This window comes from Piliocolobus tephrosceles, chromosome 11 (genome assembly GCF_002776525.5).
Source record: "Piliocolobus tephrosceles isolate RC106 chromosome 11, ASM277652v3, whole genome shotgun sequence".
Lineage (NCBI taxonomy): Eukaryota > Metazoa > Chordata > Mammalia > Primates > Cercopithecidae > Piliocolobus > Piliocolobus tephrosceles.
In genome coordinates this window covers 26,863,668-26,887,508 of record NC_045444.1, presented here as the reverse complement: position 1 = coordinate 26,887,508, position 23,841 = coordinate 26,863,668, and the positions used below count along the sequence as shown (strand labels likewise).

The following is a 23,841-nucleotide window of genomic DNA, read 5'->3' as shown; positions in this document are numbered from 1 at the left end:
TGTTAAGCTTGCAAAATGTCCCACTTTATGCATATGCTAGGTTTGTTCATCCATTCATCTGTCAGTTGACATTTTGCTGGTGCGTTGGTTCCACTTTTTTATTGTGAATGACACTGCTATGGACATGGTTGTACAAGTATCTCTTTGAGACCCGACTTTGAATTCTTTTGAGTAATGCCCAGAAGTGGAATTATGTATCATATCATAATTTTAACTTTTTATGGAACTACCATACTGTTTTCCACAGAGGCTGCACCATTTTGCATTTCTACTACCAATACAGAGGATTCTTTTTCTCTTTTTGTTTGTTTGTTTAGTTTTGTTTAATAATAGCTGTCTTAATGGGTGTGAAGTGATGTTTCATTGTGGTTTTTATTGGTATTTCCCTAATGATTAGTGATATTGACTATTTTTGCATATGAATATTGGCAATTTGTGTATCTTTGGAGAAATGTGAAGTCTTTGCCCATTTTTTAATTAGGTATTTTTTTGTTATTGACTTGCAGGAGTTCTTTTTATGTTATTCATATTAATTCCTTATCTTGTATGATTTTCAAATATTTTCTCTCATTCTATGGGTTGCTTTTTCATTCTGATCATGTCCCATGTATAAATGTTTGATATTTTGTGAGTTTAAATTTATTTTGTTCTTTTGTTGCCTATGTACTGCTGTCATATCATTCCTTTACTTATATAAGCAAGTTTTCCAAAGTTCTTTGAATGTATTTATGATTGCTTCTTTGAAGTCTTTGCTAATTTCAACATCTGGATTCTCTGAAAGGCAGAGTCTGTTACTGACTTTTTCCTTGTATATGGGTTACACATTCCGATTTCTTTGTATGTCTCGTAATATTTAGTTGAAAAGCGAATTTGATGTAATATATTTTAGCAACTCTGAAGAACCTTCCTTCCACAGTGGGGTTTGTTTTTGTTTGCACATTTATTTGTTTGTTATCTGAGCTGGCCTTTTTCAGTGACATCTGTTTCCCCATAGTGTGTAGTCTCTGATGTACCCCTTAGAGGGTATAACCTTGAGCATGTTCACAATTACCCCGTGGTGACAGTGGGCTTAACATGACTCTCTTTGACTGTCTGTTTTTCTGATCTTTCTATTAAGCTGTGTGTCTTTATCTGTATGATACTTACCAGATAGCTTGCACTGTCAGCTGATTGCTCTATTACTTTTTAAAAAACTGTTGTTTGGCATAAATTGGTCTATAGTCTTATTCAGTAAAATCTTGGCTACTTTTCAGGAGATTCAGAACTTTATTCTAAACCCACAATGGTTCTTCTTAGCTATTTTTTTCTTTGTGGTTTTATCTGGCCTGAATTTTAGCTTGTTATTTCCGTGAAGCTACCATCTTTGTCCTAACTGATCACCACCAAAATATTCATTGTTTTTGACAGTGCCTTTAGGCTTGAGCTTTCTCATGCTCTGTTACCAATAAAGTCAGTTCTCTTACAGTGAGCTACATAGCTCTATTTGTTAAGCCTACATCTCCCTGAGCAAAACATCTGCATCATGGCTCTGGAGCTGGGGACTGGGACAGTACTTCATTCTTCTTAGAGTTACACCTGTGCCTTACAAGTGTCGTGCTGAGTACGAGTGGTTGGCTCTGATCTTCTTGGCTTGCCTCTTTTGGCTTGGAATCACTGTCCTATGAAGGATCTGGATGAGAGAAACTGGACCCCAGTGTATTCTTGATCTGTTCCTGGGATAGAGCTTCTACCCTATGAGTGTATTCCTCCTATTTGTAACTTGATATTCGTGGTTTTTGGCTGTGTCTGTGGTTTTTTTTTTTTTTTTGGTTAGAATTATCTAAATTATCTATTTCAGTCTCTTCAGAGAGTAATTCTTTTTTTTTTTTTTTTTTTTTTTTTTTTTTTTTGAGACGGAGTCTCGCTCTGTCCCCCAGGCTGGAGTGCAGTGGCCGGATCTCAGCTCACTGCAAGCTCCGCCTCCCGGGTTCACGCCATTCTCCTGCCTCAGGCGCCCGCCACCTCTCCCAGCTAGTTTTTTGTATTTTTTAGTAGAGACGGGGTTTCACCATGTTCGCCAGGATGGTTTCGATCTCCCGACCTCGTGATCCGCCCGTCTCGGCCTCCCAAAGTGCTGGGATTACAGGCTTGAGCCACCGCGCCCAGCTCAGAGAGTAATTCTTTAGTATTCTGCTGCAAGTGTTAAAAGAGAAAATTTAGGAGGTGTAACTTCTCCTTTCAACCAATACTCCAGTTTGTGTTCCCACTCCATTCCACTCCCATTTCCACTATTCTCAGGGGAGTTAAGAACCTGTAATTCCTAAACCTTTCCATTATTTTGGTTTTGTATTGATTTGCTTCTTGGCCTTCCTCCAAGAACTTCCATGTTGCATGATTTTATTGAGTGACATTCATATCAAAATTTATTTTAATAGTGTCCCCTGGAGTTGTGTAATGCACAGTCTTTGTAGTTGGAATATAGCAGCCCTGACCATCATCTCTCTCATTATCTTCAACCACTGGCTTAGATTTTACTGCCTAGAAATACAAAGAGCTAAGTAGCTAAGTTAGCTAACACTGATTTATTGCTTTATTGCTTCTAAATTTTTGTTGATATCATTTGTCCACTCTAGCTTCCTTCCTAGTCTCTTTATCCTTATGGGTTTGTGCCTTGTATATTTTATTATCATGCTATTGGGATTTTGGCAAAGTGCATAAGTGAAGAGATACGTTCAATTACTACCTTTAACACACAGTTGGCATTTTTTGGCCTGATATGCACCAAGCATGGTGTTGGATCTTTGCATTTGTCTTTGTTCATCTCATTATGTTGAACATACAGATACCTTCTCAAAGTTGTTATTGCCTCCTGTGTCTAATATGGGGACTTGTGTGTCCCATGAGAGGAAAAATGACTTTTCAGTTTTAAAGTAGATTTAGTCACAAGTACTTCTAATCTACTAAATATGAAAAAAATCAAAATTTTGCTAGCAATATGAATTCCCTTTTACAAAGGAGGTTATATTACTCATGTAACCCACCTCACCTCCGCTAACCTAATTGCTACTACTACCTCCACCCTATTTTATTCCTCTCACAAAACTAGGTAATATAGGAATTATGTGTGTATAATCCTTCTTCAATTATATATGCATTTTCTTATCCTCCTACCTCAGGACACAGAGAAATTCCCTTATTGTGTATACATAGTTTCTACTTGTATTTTTCTCAGGTTCCTCTGGTGAATTTGGTTATATTTTTTTCTCAAGCAGTGTTTCTGTCTGGTAGCAACTAAATGCATTGAATCAGGCAAAGATCTGATATTGGTTATTTTATTATTAATAACTCTTGTATGTCACCCTTACTGCAAAATCAAATACAAAACTCAACTACAAGGTATGTAGTACCCCAAACACCCTGGCTTTGCCAGTCCAATGCACCTTGTACTCTCTCCTTTTTCTCACCTATCTTTCTCTGTACTGGCCCATATCTCAGCATTTATGAGATGCTCTAGAAATTATAGAGTATATTTTCACTCCTTATATTTTTTAATATTCATATAAACATATCAAGATATTTGCTAGGTCAGAATCTAAAGCTCAGAAAGTTGAAGAAACTTGCCTGTTATACCTGTGGTATAACAGTTGATTATACCTGTGGTAGGAGATAGTACAAATAGAACTATGTCTTCTACTTAAGGGTCTGGAACACACTTTGAGCTTCCATTGTGTCTTAGTTTATTATCTGATTCAAAGAAAACATGGAAATTAAAATCACTGAATTCCTTTGGTTGTGATTATAATGATAATAATATAATTGCCAACCTATAGCAGGTGTTTATAATGTCCCAAATTAAGTACTTCTACTGAATTACTGTGTTTAAATCTCACACAATTTCTCTGAAATGTCATTGTCCTCATATAATTAGTCTAAAAAGAGAACCTCACACAAGCACATTTCGCTTTATGTTATCTTCTCATATCTTTTTATAGATTTTGCTAAAGTAAACATTTTTCCTCATACAATATTCCCAGTAATAAGTTATACTTAAAGATTATACTTTTTAAGCAAATTGTGTCAATGAATAAACCAGCCATTTTTATTTTATAATTTGTAAAATAAATTAATCTCTCTTCAGATTTGATTATGGCTTTGTAGCTATATTTTAATTATCTGGGTAATAAAATCTACAATAAAATGTTTCTAAACAAATCAGAATCTAAAATTGCAAAGTTACTAAAAATGATTATATTTAGAGATTCAAAATAAGCAATTTTTTAAATCCAGTATTCACTAATGAGTTGAAGTGGTTGGGGCTCTTTCTCTGAGAGATTTCTTAACTTGCTGGCATAGCATAAAATGAGAAAGTCTCCTAGCATTGATGTGGTACACTCTCAGATTTTTTTTAAAAAATGTTACTTTGGTTTTTGTTTAATTTATACATTTCAAAGCATACCTGGTGGCATATATCAGAATTGTATTACAGAGAAATATATTAGGAAACAGCATGAAAATCATAAAAGTAAATTGGAATTTCCAGACAAGAAGAAGGGAATATGAGTGTGGAGAAAACATGCGCGCATATATATATATATATATATTTTTTTTGAGATGGAGTCTGGCTCTGTCACCCAGGCTGGAGTGCAGTGGCGCGATCTTGGCTCACTGCAAGCTCGCCTCTTGGATTCGTGCCATTCTCCTGCCTCAGCCTCTGGAGTAGCTGGATTTACAGGCACCCGACACCACCCCCGGCTAATTTTTTGTACTTTTAGTAGAGATAGGATTTCACTGTGTTAGCCAGGATGGTCTGGATCTCCTGACCTTGTGATCCACCCGCCTCAGCTTCCCCAAGTGCTGGGATTACAGGCGTGAGCCACCGCGCCCGGCCAAACATACATATTCTTATTCTCCCTGACACAGAAGTTATGCATATCACTTCCACTCATGTTCTATTGGTGAGAACCTGTTCTATGGCCCTAACCCGACTAAAGGAGAGGTAGGACGTAGAGTCTCTGGCTGGATAGTCACTTCTCAGAAACAATTCTGCAGTATGCAAGGGAGAGCACAGATACTTTTTTTTAACAGATAGCTGTATTTACCATACAAACTAAATGTGTTTCAGCAAAGAATTGGTTAATTAAATTACTCATCATTCATAAAATGGAACAATATGCAGCTATTAAAAAGGATGGGGAGATATACATGTATGGAGTACATACACACACACACACACACACACACACACATCTCATTAATTTTTTTTTTTTTTGAGACTAGGGAAAGGCTTTATTGAAGTGGAAGAAACATAGCAATTTTGAGTAGATCTAAAGGAAGAGTTCTACATTGCGTATTACTCATTTCGTATTACTCATTACATGAAGAGAATTTTTCTGAATGAAAAATGTTTAGGATGTTGAGGTGAGAAAGAACAAATTAATAACGAATGATCTCCACAGCATAGACCTCAAGGATCTTATGCGTGCAGGGTACAATTCTAGTTGCAAAAGTCCTCAGGGACAGCATGAGGGCCTCCACTGGGGTGCCTTGGGCTCCTTCCAGAGCAGCAGTTGAAGGGGATTGCACTGAAGTCCAGGAGACAGGTTTGGGTTACTCTCCTTTCTGGTCGCTTCCTGACGGAATCCGGGGTTTTCAGCATCTTCCTGGGAGGCCTGGAATGTAGAGGGCGCCCTGGATGTGTGTCCTTCCACTTCTGTAGGCGCTGGTATCTCCAACCCTGACTCAGGCCACTTTGGACCCCTCCACTGGTAGCATCTGCGTTGTCTTGAGGTGACTGGAGCCTGTTTGTAGTTTCAGCCATTGACTCCCAGACATGGTAGTCTCGAGAGAGTTTGTGGCCCCTCTTGTCTCCGGGGAGGGCTCGGTGCCCGATGGAGGTGCAGTGCAGCAGCCAGCGCGTAGCAGAGCTCCTGTAGAACTGAAGACATTAGCAGGAGCAGCGGCTCAGCACAGGAAAGTTATCCAGTGCCCTGTCCCAGGCTTGCTCTAGGTTCACTTCCCATGGTATATGGGGCTGTGGTGCTGCCTGCCTCCAAGACAGCTCTTCCAAAGTTGATGGATGGAACTCCATAGCCTCCACCTCCCAAGGCTTGACCAGGCGCAGCCACGTAATTAGTCTAGGACAAAAGCAAATGGCCTCATTACTTTAAAAAACAAAACCCCCAAATCATCAAACCATATACAATCTTATAATATAAACCCCAGACTTGACTTGACAGGGTGCCGTGGCTCACACCTGTAATCCCAGCTTTTTGGGAGGCCAAGGCAGGTGGATCACTTGAGGTCAGGAGTTCGAGAGCAGTCTGGCCAACATAGTGGAACCCCATCTCTACTAAAAATACAAAAATTAGCCGGGTGTGATGCCGGGCACCTGTGGTCCCAGCGACTCAAGAGGCTGAGGCAGGAGAATTGCTTGAACCCGGGAGGCGAGGCTGAAGTGAGTGGAGATGGAGCTGTTGCACTCCAGCCTGGATGACAGAGTAAGACTCTGTCTCAATAAAATAAAATAATAAATAAATACCGGCACCTCAGTCCATGTAATATTTTCTCAGACCACATGGTTGGTCCACAACTTCCACCTTATTACATCTAAATTATAGAAAATTTTGCTTTTTCTTTTTGAAATAGTTGTAAAATCTTATGAAATATTAATAGACAAAATGAAAATTATAAAGTGACGATGTTGTCAGTCCCATTTATTAAATAAACTTTCAATATAATTGCTTACTAGTTCTGGTGGGTTTTTGATAGTTTTAAAAACAATTTTCTACATAGACAATTGTTGTTTACAAACAGAAACCGTTTTACTTATTTCATTCTTTCTAATTTGTGTTCCTAACCTTTATTAAAGCCCCTTAATGCACTGGTTACAAACTTCAGTATATTATTGAATATAAATGGTGAGAGAAGTTATCCTACTTCTGTTATGATATGTTCGTGTTTTGGGAACAAAATCATTCAGTAGGTTGAAGAAATTCCCCTCTATTATTATATTGTCAAGGATTGTATTTTAAATAATGAATGGGTATTTTTTTTTTTTTTTTGTTAAATGCATTTTGGGCATCTATTGAAATGATAGGGTATTTTTTCCCTTACTGTACTGATAGGGTGACCTGGATTAATTGATTCTTAAATGAAAAACTAGGCTGGCATCATCATGATATATTATCCTTTTATATATTGCTGGATTTTAGTTGTTAGTAATTTTGCAGAATTTTGCATCTATATTCATAAGGAATGTTGTTCTACATTTTTTTCTTTAATGCATTTGTATGATTTGTGGATTAGGGTAATTCCAGCTTCATAAATTAGTTGGAAAACTTCTGTTTCTAGAAGGGCTTATGCAGAATTAGTTTTATTTCTTCCCTAAACATTTGGTAGAATCTTCAAGGAAGCTACCTAGGCCTAGCTTTTTTGCGTGGGAAAGTTTTTAAATCACAAATTCAATTCCTCTCTATATATAGGGATATTCAGATTATATGTTTCTTCTTGAGTGAGCTTTAGAAGTTTGTATCTTTGAAGGAACTTGTCTATTTCATCTAAGTTGTCAATATGGGCATAGAGTTGTTCATAGTTTTCTTTTATTATCCTTTAACTCTATAGGGTCTGTGGTGATATCCTCTGCTGCCTTGCTAATGTTTATAATTTGATAGATTACTAATTTGGTGTTTGTAATTTGTTTCTTTTTAGTTTTCTCTGTCTGTTTAGCAAGGTCATATGATACAAGTTTAACATATAAAAATTAATCATATTTGATTGATTGCTAGCAATGGACAATAGAAAATTACAGTAAATAATACCATGTAAAATAGCATCAAACCTATGAGACAGATATAAATTGAACAACATATGTAGAAGAGCTATATTCTGGGAGCTCATGAAAAATTTAAAAAATTTAAAATAAATGTATATATACCTACCATATTTGTGAATTAGAAGACTCAGTAGTTAAGATGTCAGTATCCCCCAATCTATAAATTTAACATAATTCCAATTAATATCCTAGTAGGATTCTTTAGGCATGGAAAAGCTATTTCTAAAATTTACATGAAAATAAAAAGGACCTAGAATCTAAAGGGATCTAAAAAATAAAAGAACAAAGCATTGAAATTTATGCTACAAGATTTCAAGATTTTCTGTCATCAAAATAGCATAATTTATAGAAAAGACAGGCATACAGATTAACAAAACATAAGGGTACAAAAATATACCCATAGATACTTGGTCAATTCATTTTTGACAGAGGTACAAAGATAATTCAATGGAGAAATGTTAGTAAGCTCAACAAATGGTACTGGAACAATCTAACATTTGTGTGCAAAATGATCAACCTTGAGTCATATCTTGTACCCTATATGGAAATTAAGCAAAAATAAACTACAAATCTAAAACTTTAAAATTTCTAGAAGAAGTATAGTCTAAATTGAGTCGGTAATAGATTTCTTAGATAGAACTCCCGAAGCAGGATTTATGAAAGAATACATTGAGATTTGATTTTATCCAATGTAAGATTTTTTTCTTTGAAATTCTGTTATTTGAAAAGCAGTAATAAGAGAATGCAAAGAGAAATTATAGACTAGGAGATATGATATACAAATCATATATCTGATAACAGACTTGTATCCAGAATACATGCACATGCTCACACATGCACGCACATACACACACTCTGTCTCTCTCTCTCTCTTTCAAAGCTCAATAATACGAAAACAACCTAATAACAGTCAGCAGATGATTGAACAGAATTTCTCTGCAGATAACATGTATGACTAGCCAATAAGCACAATGAAAAAAACAATAATAATTAGAAAATGCAAATTAAAATAATTGTACAATAGTTACTACTACGTATATACTCAAATGTCTAAAAATAAAATTAAATTAAAAGCTGAAAATACCAACTGCTGGGGAGAAGGTAGAGTAGCTGGAAGATTGATACATTGGTGGTAGGATTATAAAAGAATGTAGCCACTTTGGAAAATAGTTTGGTAATTTATCATAAAGTAAAATATCCACTTACCACATAACCCAGCAATCCCATATTTACCCAAGTAAAATGATAACCTATATTTACACAAAAGCTGTATATAAATATTTATAGAGACTTAATGCATCGTAACCCCAAACCGGAAACAACTCAAATGTGTGTTACTTGTGAAATGAATGAACAAAGTGAGGTACGTTCATACAATGGATTATTAATCAGTAATCAAAAAGGGTTAGTATTAGTACCTAATACTAACAATAATATAGATGAACTACCTAATACTAACAATAATATAGATGAATCTCAAATACATTATGCTAAATAAAAGATGTCAGATTAAAAATACTAAACCCTGGATTATTTCATTTATATGACATACTGGAAAAGACAAAACCATTGAGATAAAAACCAATCAGTGATCACCAAAATTGTCAGCAGGGCAATGGGTTGACTGTAGAGGTGCAAAGGGGATATTTTGGGATAATGATCCTGTTCTATATCTTATGAATGATATTGGTTAAACAACAATACACATTTATCAAAACTTGCAGCACTGTACATGAGAAAGAATGAATTTTGATGAATTTAAAATATGGACTTTATTAAAATACCAAAATTAGAACAAAAATGCAATAAAAAAGCATTGCCTCACTGCTCTATCTTCTTGTAAGAGAACACATTGAAACTTTGAGGCCAGTAAGTAGTCTAGCACTAAGCAAAGGATTCTAAAGAAATTCACATAAGCAGCCATAAGCAACAGCCTAATCTCTGCAAACCAGCTCACACTGCATTTTACTAGGCCAAAGAAACAGGGGTAAGAGGATGAATGATGTGACACAAATTATCACCATTCTAAATATGTCAAGCATATGTCCTGTTGACAAGAGGGGCTGTCTGGCATGGTAAGTAGCTGTGTCAGCTTTTCAATCTTCAAGCATAAAAAGTGAGTGAAGTTCTTGTTTTTTTAATGTGCCACATAGGGAAAGAATAATTTTTTCCTCATTACTGTGGTTCTAGTTGTTGGTTAAAAGGCATTTTTGTACACGTCTAATTTAAGAAGCAATTTTATTACTAAAATTGAGAATGAAATATCTTCCCATTTTGTAAAATGGTATCTCAGATATTATGTGTATAGAAAGGTGCTTATACAATTTTGTATTTCCAAAGGATTTCTAAAAGTTCTAATTTACTCTCTGAAACATAACCTGGAAACATACAAATAAAATAGCACAACCATGTTTGCAGTGTCTTGCTAAGTGCAATACATGATCAATGTGAGTTATTTGACTATAGGTCACAAAGGCAGCAGCATAATGCTATTGACTATACAATGGTTGATCCGATAGCTATACAAACAAGATAGCAAACAGTGGTTGTTTGGTTTAGAGCTATTTATGTAAACAAAACTAATGAGGAAAAAAGACCTCTGTTGGTAATAACGGGTAATGGTTGGAAACTGGTTGCCAACTTCTAATCACCTTTCTCTATTGTCCTGTTTTCACTCTAAGGGAGGTCAGCATGATTTATTTACATGTGTTTCCTCAATCATATACTTGCACACATTTGTGAAAATGTGTCCTAAATCCCAATGATGTTACAAAGCAAAACAGCCCCTAAAAGCTATGCAAATTAGTATATTTCATAAAAATTGCTTGTCTAAATTGTAAATTGGTCCATGGTTAGGTAGCAAATTCAATGTGGATGTACATTGCTTCAGATGGTGATATTTTTATTTTATAGAAACAAAAAGGCCAATGTAGAAAATCCTTATTTCTTATGATTAGTGTTTCCCTATCTGTTGGAGATTGTGCTTTCAGGTGAATTAGAGAACTTACCAAACAAACAAATGAAAAACTTCTCCAGGAGACATTAAGAGATGACAAAACTACAACCGAGTCATGTACCACCCAAAAATAAAAGCATGAAAGAGAAAACCCTTTTCAAAACAGCACCAAATTGCTTACAGTGTATATGCATTATGACAGGATAACAATAGAAATTCTGTTGTACTAAACGGATGATTAAGCTTAAATGATAAAATGATAAATAATAACTATGATAATAAAAATAGTTACTATGTGTCAGCAATATTTTAAGAACTTTGTATCACCTCATTTAAGCCTCCCAACAACCTGATGAAGCAGTTTCTATTATTATCCCCATTTTGGGGATGAGGAAAAGCGTGCAATGAGAGCTTTAGTCGTGTACCCATCACCACTTATATGTAACAAATAACCTTGATATCTCAAGGACTCAATACAATAATAACCCATTTTTTCCCTGATACCACAGTCCAGTTGGGTTATCAGTGATTGACTTCCTAGGTGCTGTTTCAGGCTCTTTCCATTTTGGGCTTCTGCCATCCCAAGGGGTGAGGAGTCTGCGGGATCCCCTGTACCCAGATGGCTGACAAGTGTACAGAGAGTAGAAGGTTGTCAGGATGCTGTAAGCATCAGGTCAAGGAGTGGCACACACTAATTACTCTCTACATTATATTGGCTGGAAGACACAAATATGGTTCCAATCTAACTGGAAGACAACTGGGAAATGTCATCTTTTTATTTACCTAGAAAGAGGAAACAAGATTGATGCACATTTAACTATTCTCTGCCACACTCACATAGCCTGAAATTACTAAAATAGTTGGAGGTAAAGCACTCTTGTTGCAGAGACCAAAGCCTCAACATAATACTCTACCACCATTCAGAAAACAAGATAAGTGGTGAAATAAATTTCAGTTTTACTATGAATTAATTTTTATCCTGTTAGACTCCCTCTTACTACTTATTAGTAATACATTGATACCTATTTCTTGACTATTTCTAAATCAAGTGGCTTAGAAGTTTTGATGTCTCAAAGCTACCCACTACTTATAAACTGTTACCTTGCATTTTATAGAGAAGGTATATTCATATTTTAATAACAATCTCTTTTGCAACTTTTCCTCCTTTACAACTTTGATAAGGGCCATATTAGTCCATTCTCACATTGCAATAAAAAACTACCTGAGACTGGGTAATTTATAAAGAAACAGGTTTAATTGGCTCATAGCTCTGCAGGCTGTACAGGAAACATGGCTGAGGAGGCCTCAGGAAACTTACAAACATGGTGGAAGCCAAAGAGGAAGGAGGCACGTCTTACCTGGCCAGAGCAGGAGGAAGAGAGAGTGAAGGGGGAAGTGCTACACACTTTCAAACAATCAGATCTCATGAGAACTCACTCATTATCATGAGAACAACAAGGGAAAAACCTGCCCCCGTGTCCAATCACCTCCCTCCAGGTTTCTACCCCAACATTGGGGATTACAGTTCAACACGAGATTTGGCTGGAGATGCAGAGCCAAATCATATCAAGGCCATAAAAAGATCCCTTAAAAACAGAACAAAGTAAATCTGTGTCAGGGAAATCTTCATCAATTGGATTAGATTTGATCTGTGAAATGACAGCTTCTCTCTTTTTATTTATTTATTTTTGAGACGGAGTCTCACACTGTTGCCAGGCTGGAGTGCAGTGGCACTATCTCAGCTCACTGCAACCTCTGCCTCCTGGGTTCAAGTGATTCTCCTGCCTGAGTAGCTGGGACTACAGGCGCACACCACCATGTCCAGCTAATTTTTTTGTATTTTTAGTAGAGATGGGGTTTCACCATGTTAGGGAGGATGGTCTCCATCTCTTGACCTTGTGATCCACCTGTCTCAGCCTCCCAAAGTGCTGGGAGTATAGGCATGAGCCACCATGCCCGGTGACAGCTTCTCTCTTTTAATCAAAAAGATAGCTTTATTTTATGATAATGCTGAGGAATATAGATCAGATACCGTGTTTACATGTCTGTGTTCTCACTTGCTTATTTGCTTCCCTAAGATACGAGTGGTCTTCCTACTTCAGTCTAATTTCCAAACTAATGATAATGTTACATAAGCCAATGGCTATGCTTCACTAAAGTCACTGGGTGAAGACTAATGGTTCAAGTACAAAATTTTTTGCTGTATTCAAATAAGTTTTCTTACAAAATTATTCTGATATGCTTTTAACTATGTTCATAGTCATTATAGTGTTGCATGCAATAAGCATAAATGCTCAGCAGTTCAAATAGATAACTGTAATAATTAGTATTGCTTTCACAGTCTGCCAAATTTTAAATTTTAGTGTTCATATTGTTAGTTCTTCATGGTTCTTCACGATCTGTTAGCAGAATCAATATTTACCATTTCACCTAATATAATAAACTGTTTAATCATCTCCTTGTCATCACTCTACATATATACAAATCCTCATGCAGGGTAAGTCTAATAAACTAAAAGCTAACTTGACCTTGTATATTTTGCTATTTTCAACTAACAGATCTCCTCCTAACCCTCAGAACCATGTTTGAGGTCTGGTTTTTCAGATCATTTTTTCAACCATTTTGCATTTCTCAACTCTCCGTATCACTACCCCCCTCTTTTCAGTGTTCACTCTCCATCTACCAGATATGTCAAGTAGAAAGAGTAGAAAGATGGGATCCATAGTATTTGGATTTTCTACTTTGGATTGACACAGTGAAAAGGTGCAGCTGGGCTCCAGGGATTACGTGGAGAAATAATAAATTTGACTCACTGTGTGAATACACCTGCGTTAAGGTAGAGACTAAATAAATTAGATCAAATCTCTACCCTCATTCTTTTTATACTATAACCGAATCTATTTTCTGTGAGAAACCTTTCCTGTTTCCTCTTTCTGTTCCAACCCCTAATTATATTCACCTTTGTCTTCACTGCTCCACTCAAATGCTTTTTAACACCCTTAATAGATCCTATTAGGAAGACTAGTGCACTTTACTGGCTTCATCCATGTTTATTTCTCAATGAATTTAACATTAATTTCCCTGCTTGCTTCTGTAGACTGCTCTTCTTCCTTAGGTTTTGTGAGACTTTCTAGGTTCTTCACCTATGTACTTTATTATTTCACAGTTTTTCTTGGTGGTGGTTCTTATCGCTGATACCTCTTCTGTTTGATTTTCACAGGAAGAAGTTCTCTGGGTTTTTTGTTTGTATCCCAAACATTCTTTTTGAGGGAATGCTTCTTTATTCTTTAGGTTTCAGTGATCAACTTTATGCTTGTGACTTCCAGACTGATGTCTCCACTACAGACTTCTCTTCAAAGATAGACCCAAATTCTCACTTTCTCCCTGGCTATTATGTTGCCAATATTTTAAACTAAGTATAATCAAAGACAAATAATATCTTCTTCCCAAACTTGTGGTACTTCTGTTGTACTTAATTCATTTTATTACTACTACTCATTTAGTGTCATTATGCTTTCACCAAGTTTTTGGCCATCTTTCTGGGCAAATATTCATAGTCTTCATTTATTATTTTGCCATTCCTAGTCACTTAGATAACTTAGTTTCCTTTACTATCTTTCTCTCTACTGTTAGGTACTTTTGAACAATACAAGTCAGAATGTATCACTACTGTCCTCAGTAACCAGCTATGTGTCCTGTTGCCTAAACAGAAAATTCTACTTAATCCATGAATTACTTAACCTTGATCTGGCTCCAAACAATGCCAGTCTCTCTCTCTTTTTTTTTTTTTTTTTTTAACCACATCAAGCATTATAGGTTAGCAATGCAGAGTTCCTTATTGTTGCCTTTATTTCTTGAATGCTTTCAGTTCTTTCTATTTACTTCCTCATATTGTCTTCTTTACCTAGGCTACATTCTCATTAATTTTGTCTATCAGAACTCTTATACTTTTAAGTCTCAACTCAAATTCAACTTCTACAACTCTTTCTCAGATATCCTCCTGCATATTCAGCTTCTAGATGAATCTTTCTCTTTCTAAATCCTACCACTTGTACTTTTATTTAGCATATATGTTTTGCTACTATGATTTATCAATACTGTTTTGCATTGTTATTCTGTCCATGTAATTCTACTCACTTCCACACTCATATTGTAAATATATTTTTTGTAATGAATTTTCATCTGTGGAACTGTAGCAGAGTGATTAGCATTGACTATGTACTCAAAAAATATTGAATTAAAATAGTATATAGATTCAAGTCAATTTTGAACTGATTCTCTCTACATAAAGTGTAGCACTGCTGAAGTGATATTCTTGAGTACGTGAGAGGGGATGGGATTTTTGCATAGCATGTTGGATGGGAGCTTTGATTATGAGTTCAACTAACTGTGAAATCCAAGGAGAAGCAGTATATGCAGATGTGGGTAGAAATGGAGTATAAAGTTGGAAAATCTCTTCTGAATGTTTCAGTTTTCTCAAATAAGTAAGACGCAAGATCATCACATATGAGAGAATATTAGGAAGGAGGTTTGCAGTTTTAAAAAGAGAAGATGTGTGAAATAATTGTATGAGAATGCTGAATAGTAATTGAACTAAGGAAATACTATAGATAATTAAATGTATAATACAATGCCCAATGTTCAGTTTGGAATGTTTCAGGTATTCTTTTACATATTGGACTTTTATTTTTTAAATATAATTTGATTTTATATCTGTAGCACCAGCTAAACTTGTGGCACATATCAATGTATTTTGAATCATTTAACTTTAATCTTCGAAACCCTTATTTGCCTTCCTGGGGAAAGGGATAAAAACAACACTATTGTAACAATCCATTTATATCCCTATTTTCAGATAGTCATACTTCTATCCAATATTTATCTAGTTTAGCGAATCTTATTTCTGTTAGAAATTATTTGTGTAATAAATGTGCTCCTGTCACTTCGTCTCTGTTTCATGCTTTTGTCATATTTCAATCCTAATTTGCTCTGAAGGTTTGCTAACTTTTGCTTTAATCATGTCTTGTCTCTAAAATGGTTCAGATATAATGAAATATATTATGTTCAGTATTTCTCTAACATTTTTCTACCAATGAAAAATAAAATATTGAAATGAGCTATATTCACATTGATTGCTATGAAGGTTGCACATGGGTTGGTAAATCAAAACAAGCCCTCAAAAGATTGAAAATCAATTGATGTATCAGATAGGAAAGACATAGATGGCAAAATCAACCGCTGAGTTGACATCTTTCCTCTTGAAATAATTTAATTTACAGAAATTTGAAAGGTTTTGTGACTATGAACACAGTAATAAGCTAAAAAGCTGGAGACCAAACAGATTGATCTTGAATTTTATTTACAGTAATTCAAGCAAATGTAAACTAACATATTTTAGAAATTTTTTTTTCTAGACCAATCATATAAACTTTCTGGGAGAACAATCAAGACTATATTGTAAGGATTGTGCACTGAGAAATAGAAACAATATTTACATATACAGTTAAATATAGAGAATATATTTGTTTTTCCTCTACAGAACTGTTATCCAATTGCCAACAGTTGAATTGTCAGTATAAATGTACAATGGTCAGAAATAGTACAAGATGTTACTGTGAGGATGGATTCGAAATAAAAGAAGATGGGAGAAACTGTAAAGGTAAGTAAAACATATAACTCCATCAAATGTGGTTTACAGAGGCTTAGTTAACAGAAATGTAAGAAGACATCTTTGAGCACATACCATGTGCTCCACAGAGTGTTTATGTTAACTTTTCTTTCTTGAGATTTAAAAGTTGCCCACCTACCATAAACATTATTATAAGTTTATGACAATCAAATTTCAGTTTTTTTGAGTAATTTCAAACTTGAGAAATGCCCACAATAGGAAATGTTTGGGTTAACCAATAACACATTGATCTAATTATTTTAGCTTCCTATATGTTTTATGGCTGTTATATAGCTGCAGTCTAGTAGACATGCGTTATTAACTATGTTAGGTTAATAATTATTAATCATGTATGTACTTTATAATTTTTGCTTTGGTTATTCTGGCAGCTGCCATTTTACCCATAGCAATAATAATGTAATAATGAACATAAATGTTGATTTCCATGTCTGGATTCTTGCTTTTGTGAATGCTTTACAGCAAATGTTTATCATCTGAAATGACTCCCTCCTTCCATACTGAAGAATTTTAGGATATCCTTCCATATGGATATCCATATTAGGATATCCCCCATATCCTTCCAATTGGAGTTGACTCCAATTATACATATATTAACATGTATATAGAACATATCCACAAAGTTATATGCATTGCTTTATGTGATACTTATAATCTATCTATATCTCTACATATAATATTTCTAATCTATAATATAGCATATGTCTCTCTCTCTCTGCCTGTCTCTTTTCTTCTGTGTGTGTGTGTGTGTGTGTATTCAGAGAACAGCTGCATTGCCAGAGCCACTAATAAATAGAATAATTTCCAAAGAAATTAGTGCTTTGCTGATTATTTCAAATCTTTGTTCTAATATTATCACTTTTACCTTAGAATCTTAAATTTGGAAGAATTCTTAGAGAGAATTGTTTAAAATCTTAATGACAAAAATGAGATTCTGATAGGTAATTGACTGAAGTCCACACATCCTCTTAGTAAAAGAATTGGGACTGAAACTCAAGTCTGTAGAGCCCACTTAGTCTTATCCTGAAGAGGCTCATTGACTTTTCAGGTACATTTGGGAATTGGATTTTTGTTTGTTGTTTGCTTTGTGCATACTACCAATATTATAAAAACATTTATTATCAAGTGTTTATCAGACTCAGAGACTGCATAACCTGACGACAGGGAGGCCAAACTCACATATTCATTTGACTCATGTCATCATGTCATTTTAAAACAACATTTAAAAATCTGAAAATTGCACATGAAAGTTCAGATGTTCTGGAAAATAAGGGCAATGCTAGATGCCTCATAATCACAGAAGTCAGACAGATAAAAATGGTGCCAGACATGAATGATGCCTTTGAACATTCATGCTCTTTCCACTTCCATACAGCTCTTGCCATTCGTACATGTTTGACTTAGATACCTATTCCGCATTCTTCTCACTCATTTACTACACCTGACTCCTATAGTAATGAAGATCTGCAGTTCCTTTTGCAAGGGTGGAGATGAGTTAAATATGTAGATTCCTGAGTGTGGTTAATTAATTGCTTTTATGTGTTTAATTAAGCACATAAAAACAACCACAATCATAATGAATTTCTTCTGTGGAACATTAGTGAAGAATTGCACAGCAATCATTTTAGAAGTCACAGTGGGAGAGGAGCTCTTTGTACTTTCTCTGTACTCCTTGAGAGCCAAGTCTGAGCATCATTAGGCTTTCTCAAAACTGTATTTCCAGGTAGCTCTCTGTCTTTAAAGGAGAAAAGAAGGCAGCATTACAAGTGATGGTATGCCTGTTCCTCTGTGGTCAATGTTGTGGAGTTCCACCTCAGTGCATTCTGGTTAAGTAGAAAGAAGAGATAAATGAGCATATTGCTCTCCTGGACAGCATAATCATATCAGAAAAACTGAAATAGAAACCTCTAATATTAAAGGTGAAAAATCTGTGAAAATAGATAAGAATTATTACTGCCATCAGGGACAGACTTTACCAAATGCAAGCCTTAATTTCATTCAGTATTGCTGTAGACTTAGCTCCAAACATTGTATTATTTCTATGGCCAAAAGCATTTACTTCAAATGAACATCCATGATTACTGGCTATTACATGAGTCTGAAGAAACCTGAGCTTGTGAATGCCGTACAAATGCATAGTTTCACAATTTAAATGGCCTTATGCTGCTCAGCAATCTTTGTGCTTTCTCATAGTAAACTCTTTTCTTAGCTTGGATATTCCCACAAGTCAACTCTGAAACAAGGATTCACATGAATGTTTTCCTTTATTTGCCATTGTAACTTTCTCTTTTTCTTTTCTTTCCTTTTCTTTTTTTTAATTTGGGGTGGTGGTGAGGTGGAGAGGATACAGGAGAAAGGCAATCCCATAGTTGGAGCAATTAAATTAGCTACAACAAAGGGTGACTGAAGCTTAAGTATGTGGCACAACTCTCTAGCACGAGAGACAAGGGAACTCAGACATTTATACACCAATTTCTGAGGAGCAAATCTGTTTTTTTTTGTGTGTTGGAGGTGGCATTACCCTCCTGGAAACTTAACTGGCCTTGAGTTCTGGCAGAGCTTCTGGCAGGAGAGGAGGAAGGGTTTGGAAGTACGCTCAGGCACAGATAAAGATCCCTATGATTGTAGAATCACACTGAACAATCTGAGGGATTTGAGCAGACAGCATCTGCTACAGTGCCCTTGACCTTTCCTTTCAATTTCTTCTTTATTCTCTCAAAATATGTTTTCTTAATCTATTCTCTTTTGCTTAGTCACTGGCTTTATTTTCTGGGTGCCATCTTGTATTCTTCAAATTACTCCCTCTCTTATATTTACTTGTTTACCCATCCATGCTTGTTTTGCTCTCATTTGAGAAGAGCTTTATTTCTTCTAGTCTTTTTTCATACATATTTAAAGTCCCACTCACCCAAACTTTTGTCTCAACTCGGTCCATTGGTCCATCAATTTCCACCTTTTTCTTATACATCTTTAAACACTACATTTCCACTGGCCAACACTGTAGTCAATAAATATTCTCACATGTCTTCTATTCTGAAAGAAAACAAAAACAAAAATAGACATACAACAAATATCCACTTTATCCTATCTCTTCCTGTAGCCATCATTCCCGTCCCCTTCTCTTTTATTATCCACTAACTTTAACAATCAACTACATTTACTTTCCCAATTATGTTTTTTTTTCACTTCATTCCTCCATTTACTGCTATCTGGCTTCTCATCCTATTTTAGTAAAGCAACTGTAAATATCTCTTTTCCCTTAAAATCTAGTTAACACTGTTTAAAATCCTCACTTTTATTTTCTAAGGACTGTTAGAGGCTTCTCAGCATATCTGCAGTTTTCCAGAACTTCTATATTCTTTATAATCTTGACTCCAACTCCATTTTCCTATTTATGTATCGTTTTGAGAGTATATATGGATTTTCTCCATCCCATACTCCTCAACCCAGAAGTAAAAGTCAGCTCTTTTCCTAGAGTTTCCACAATTATAAAATCCACACAAACAAGACAATTTGTATATGTAGTAAGATTTACTGAAGACTTAGTAGGAAAAAGTTTCATATCACAACACACAAATAATTTCAAATGTAATTTTAGACCTCCCTATATTGAAACCCTTACGTTACCTCTCCACTGGGGATTTTTTAACATGCCGGTTGAGGTTTCTTTTTTGTCATATCGCTTCTGACACGAAATTGGGTGGTATTTTTCCACATAAATTCTCTAATTCTCTAATAACAACTGGGTGTCCAACAGTTCAACTCAATTCTGATATTATCCAGAGGTAGTGTAAACCCCATGGGTTATGGGTGTAGTACTGCAAGACTCAGGTGCCAGGCGCAAGTTCCAGGACTCACCTATACCTCTGACCAGCCAGCTGTAAATGTGAGCACTCCCACAGTCCTCTCCTAGGATACAGTGATTCACTACAACAACTCAGAGAACTCAAGGAAGTATTTTCCTTATGTTTGTTAGTTTATTACAAAGGATGAAACAGCCAAATGGAAGTGACACATAGGGCAAGGAACTGGAAGGTGGGAGAGGGAAGCTTCTATGCCCTCTCTAGGTGCCGCATCCTCCCTGGGCTCAATGTCTTCACCAAAATGGAAGCTCTCCAAGCCTCATTGTTCAAGAGTTGTTTTTAGGCCAATTCCTAGTCCCCTTACTTCTCCCTGGAGGTCAGGAGGTGGGGCTGAAAGTTTCCACCTTTAATCCACTGTTTGGTATTTTGATGACCAGCCCCCAGTCTGAGAGTACCTAGCAGCCCTACCCTGAGTCACCTCATTAGCATAGGCTCCAGTATATTCTGGAGGAGCTCGTTATGAATAACAAAAGACACTCCTATTACTCAAAAAATTCCAAGAGTTTTAGGAGCTCTGTGCCAAGCACTGTGAACAAAGGCCAAAGATATATTTTAATTGTGTCATATCAGTTTACCCACTTAATACCACAGCTTCAATCCATCCTGTTATCTTTTGCCTTCCTCTTCCTTTTTCTGTTTTTTTTTTTTTTTTTTTTTTTTTTCTTCTCACCCCCTTTCTCCAAAATTATTTACAGGAGTCCCAAGTTATCTTCAGTCATCATTTCCAAGTTGTGAAGACAATAGTCTGTTAATAGGTCTAAGTTTGTATTTCTTATCCCATTTAAGGACTCAGTAAAAAGCAAGTTCCAGTTAAGATCAGTCTCCCATTTGTGACTATGTCCCCTTCTTTCCCTACATTACATCAACGTCATGACAATAATGTCCTAATTATTGAATCTAAATGGGAATTTTAATGTTGATCTTATTGAATTTATGCATTGCGTATAACCCTTTTGAACATTCTGATATTCCTGAAAGGCTCTCATTTCTTAATTTTTTTCTTACAGTAGTCATAAATTTTCCTTCACAGGAGACTGTAGGACTCTTCTTTCTTTCTTTCAGTATTATTATTACTATTTTATTTTAACACAGATCCTTGTCACCCAGATTGTAGTGCAGTGGTGCAATCTCGGCTCACTGCAACCTCCACCTCCCAGGTTCAAGCGATTCTCATGCCTCAGCTGTCTGAGTAGCTGGAACAACAGGTGTACACCACCACCCCTGACCAATTTTTGTATTTTTAGTAGAGAAAGGACTTCGCCATGTTGGCCATGCTGGTCTCAAATTTCTGGTCTCAAGTAATCTGCCCACCTTGGCCTACCAAAGTGCGAAGAATACAGGCCTGAGCCACTGCATCCCTCTCTGATTCCTGTTTCTGCCCTTTTCACTGCCCATTCCACTTTGGTGTCCTACAGTATTTTGCACTAGCCTAGGTTTTCTCATCTCCTCTTCCTCTGTGGGAAATCGCCCTTTTGTATTTTTAAAATCTATTATCTATACGCTATTGACTTCCAAATACTCCAGGACAGATCTCACCCTGTATTAACAGTTCCATTTCTCAATTGCTTATCATTACACGTTTACTCAAGGCTGCCCTACAGACATCTCAAATTTAACACAGTGAAATCAAACTCGTTATCTCCTCCCATGGTAGCCATTCAAATCTATAATTCTTATATCCTCTACTTCAAAATTGGATCAGTTTTCACTTCTGTCATATCCAATCAGTTTTCAAATGTTATCTATTCTGCTTCTTACACATTTGAGTCCATTCCCTCTTCATTTCCACTGCCACTGACTTAGTTCAAAATATAACTTCAAAAGACAAATTCTTGAATAAAATTAGCACATACCTAATTTTCTAGGATCCTTTCTCCGCATTTACCAAAACCTTTATTTCATATGAGTGTTTTTAGTTTTAAAGTGCAAAGCCAACCATATAGCCAATCTAATTAATGCTTTCCCATTGCCAGCATGTAATGTACAATCTTTTAGTTCAGCATGCAAATACCTTCATTTTCTGGCTCCCAAAGTACTTTCCCAATTTCATCTCTTCTACTACTTTCCTTCATACATCCTTGCTTCATTTGACTCCTATGCTTCTTCTTTGAAATCCCCATGATGCCATCCCAATACCATTCACATGCTGTTTTGATGAACTGATATGTCCCTTTCCACTTAGTTTGAGGAAAGCCAGATCATCCTTCACAGTGTTTAATATGAAATCTTCACTTAACATTCCCCTTTTAATCCTAAGCAGTTTGACTTGCCTGTTTTTATCATAACTAGAGTATACCCTTATTATAAGGAAATGTATAGTATCATACATTATCCATTATATTTATACATACATTATATTTCTCTAGGCTTGTCTTACTCAGGGGTGGGGACCATATTTTATTTATTTTGTCTTCTACAGGGATTAGTACAGTGCTTGGTACATAAAACAGACTGAATATACCTTTGTCTAAATAACTACTGACAGGATGCCTTTTTGTTTGGTCGGTTAAGAATCATTGAGTATCTGTTGTTCATAAAGATTTGAACTGAATACCAGAGGAAAGAAGAATATAGAGAAAATAGAATGAAGGAGTAGAGGAAGGGACTACAGATGTTAAAATAAAATTTAATTAAGACAAAATCTTTATTTTCAATAGGTGCTTAATAGTTTCCTGTCTTTAAAGTAGTGAGTGCGATTTGCACAGTGTGGCTCAGAACTCTTATTTAATCTGTTGATTGAAAACCTCGTTACTAGTCTAATTCTTTGTTAAAATAGTGAAAATGTCAGTGTCATTGACACTGGAAATATTCAACAAATATTAATTGTAATGCATTTTGTACCTTTGCAAAAATATCCAAAGACTTCTAGCCTGCCTACCACAAATGCAAATAAACCTTCTTTTAAAATATATGATTTGATATTGTTTGATGTTTTCTCTCTGTAAATATTAAGGCAACAAAAAGTTTAGTTTTTATTTAGTGTGGTTTTGAAAAGATTTATTAGAATTGGCTTTTCGTTAATAGTTCATTTCCAAAGTTCAAAAATAATATTTTATTCAAGGAGAACCAAAAAAGTGCCCAAGATAAAGCTGCTTAGAAATGATGCCAATTTTCGTTTTAGATCAAGATGAATGTGCTGTTTATGGTACATGCAGCCAGACCTGCAGAAATACACATGGATCCTACACTTGCAGTTGTGTGGAAGGCTACCTAATGCAGTCAGACAACAGGTCTTGCAAAGCTAAAATTGGTAAGTTATGATCATTTATTTTATGTCTTTCCAGAATTACTTGTTTCCATTTTACAGTTCTTTTTCATTAGAGATGTGGTACAGCAGAAATGTGGAATTTGAAGAGAGAGATTTTCCTTCATTTTAGTACACTTCTCTATAGTTAGGAATCCAGAACAATTCTTTCAGTTGTCACTAATCATTATAAAACTCCTTTCATTACGCCTTCCAAAAAGAAAATTCCTTCCTCCCTTCCTCTCTCCCTCACTCCCTCCCTCTTCCCTTCCCTTCCCTTCC

General features: G+C 35.7%; 1 protein-coding gene across 1 annotated transcript in view; it reads left to right on the top strand.

The window, feature by feature from the left end:
• LRP1B (LDL receptor related protein 1B) overlaps positions 1 to 23,841 on the top strand; it is a 1,636,277-nt gene that overhangs the window by 574,651 nt on the left and 1,037,785 nt on the right. Inside the window, exons 4-5 of the mRNA XM_026453105.1 lie at positions 16,306 to 16,425; positions 23,437 to 23,565. Coding sequence (XP_026308890.1) covers positions 16,306 to 16,425; positions 23,437 to 23,565 — 249 coding nt within the window. The remainder of the gene's footprint in view (positions 1 to 16,305; positions 16,426 to 23,436; positions 23,566 to 23,841) is intronic.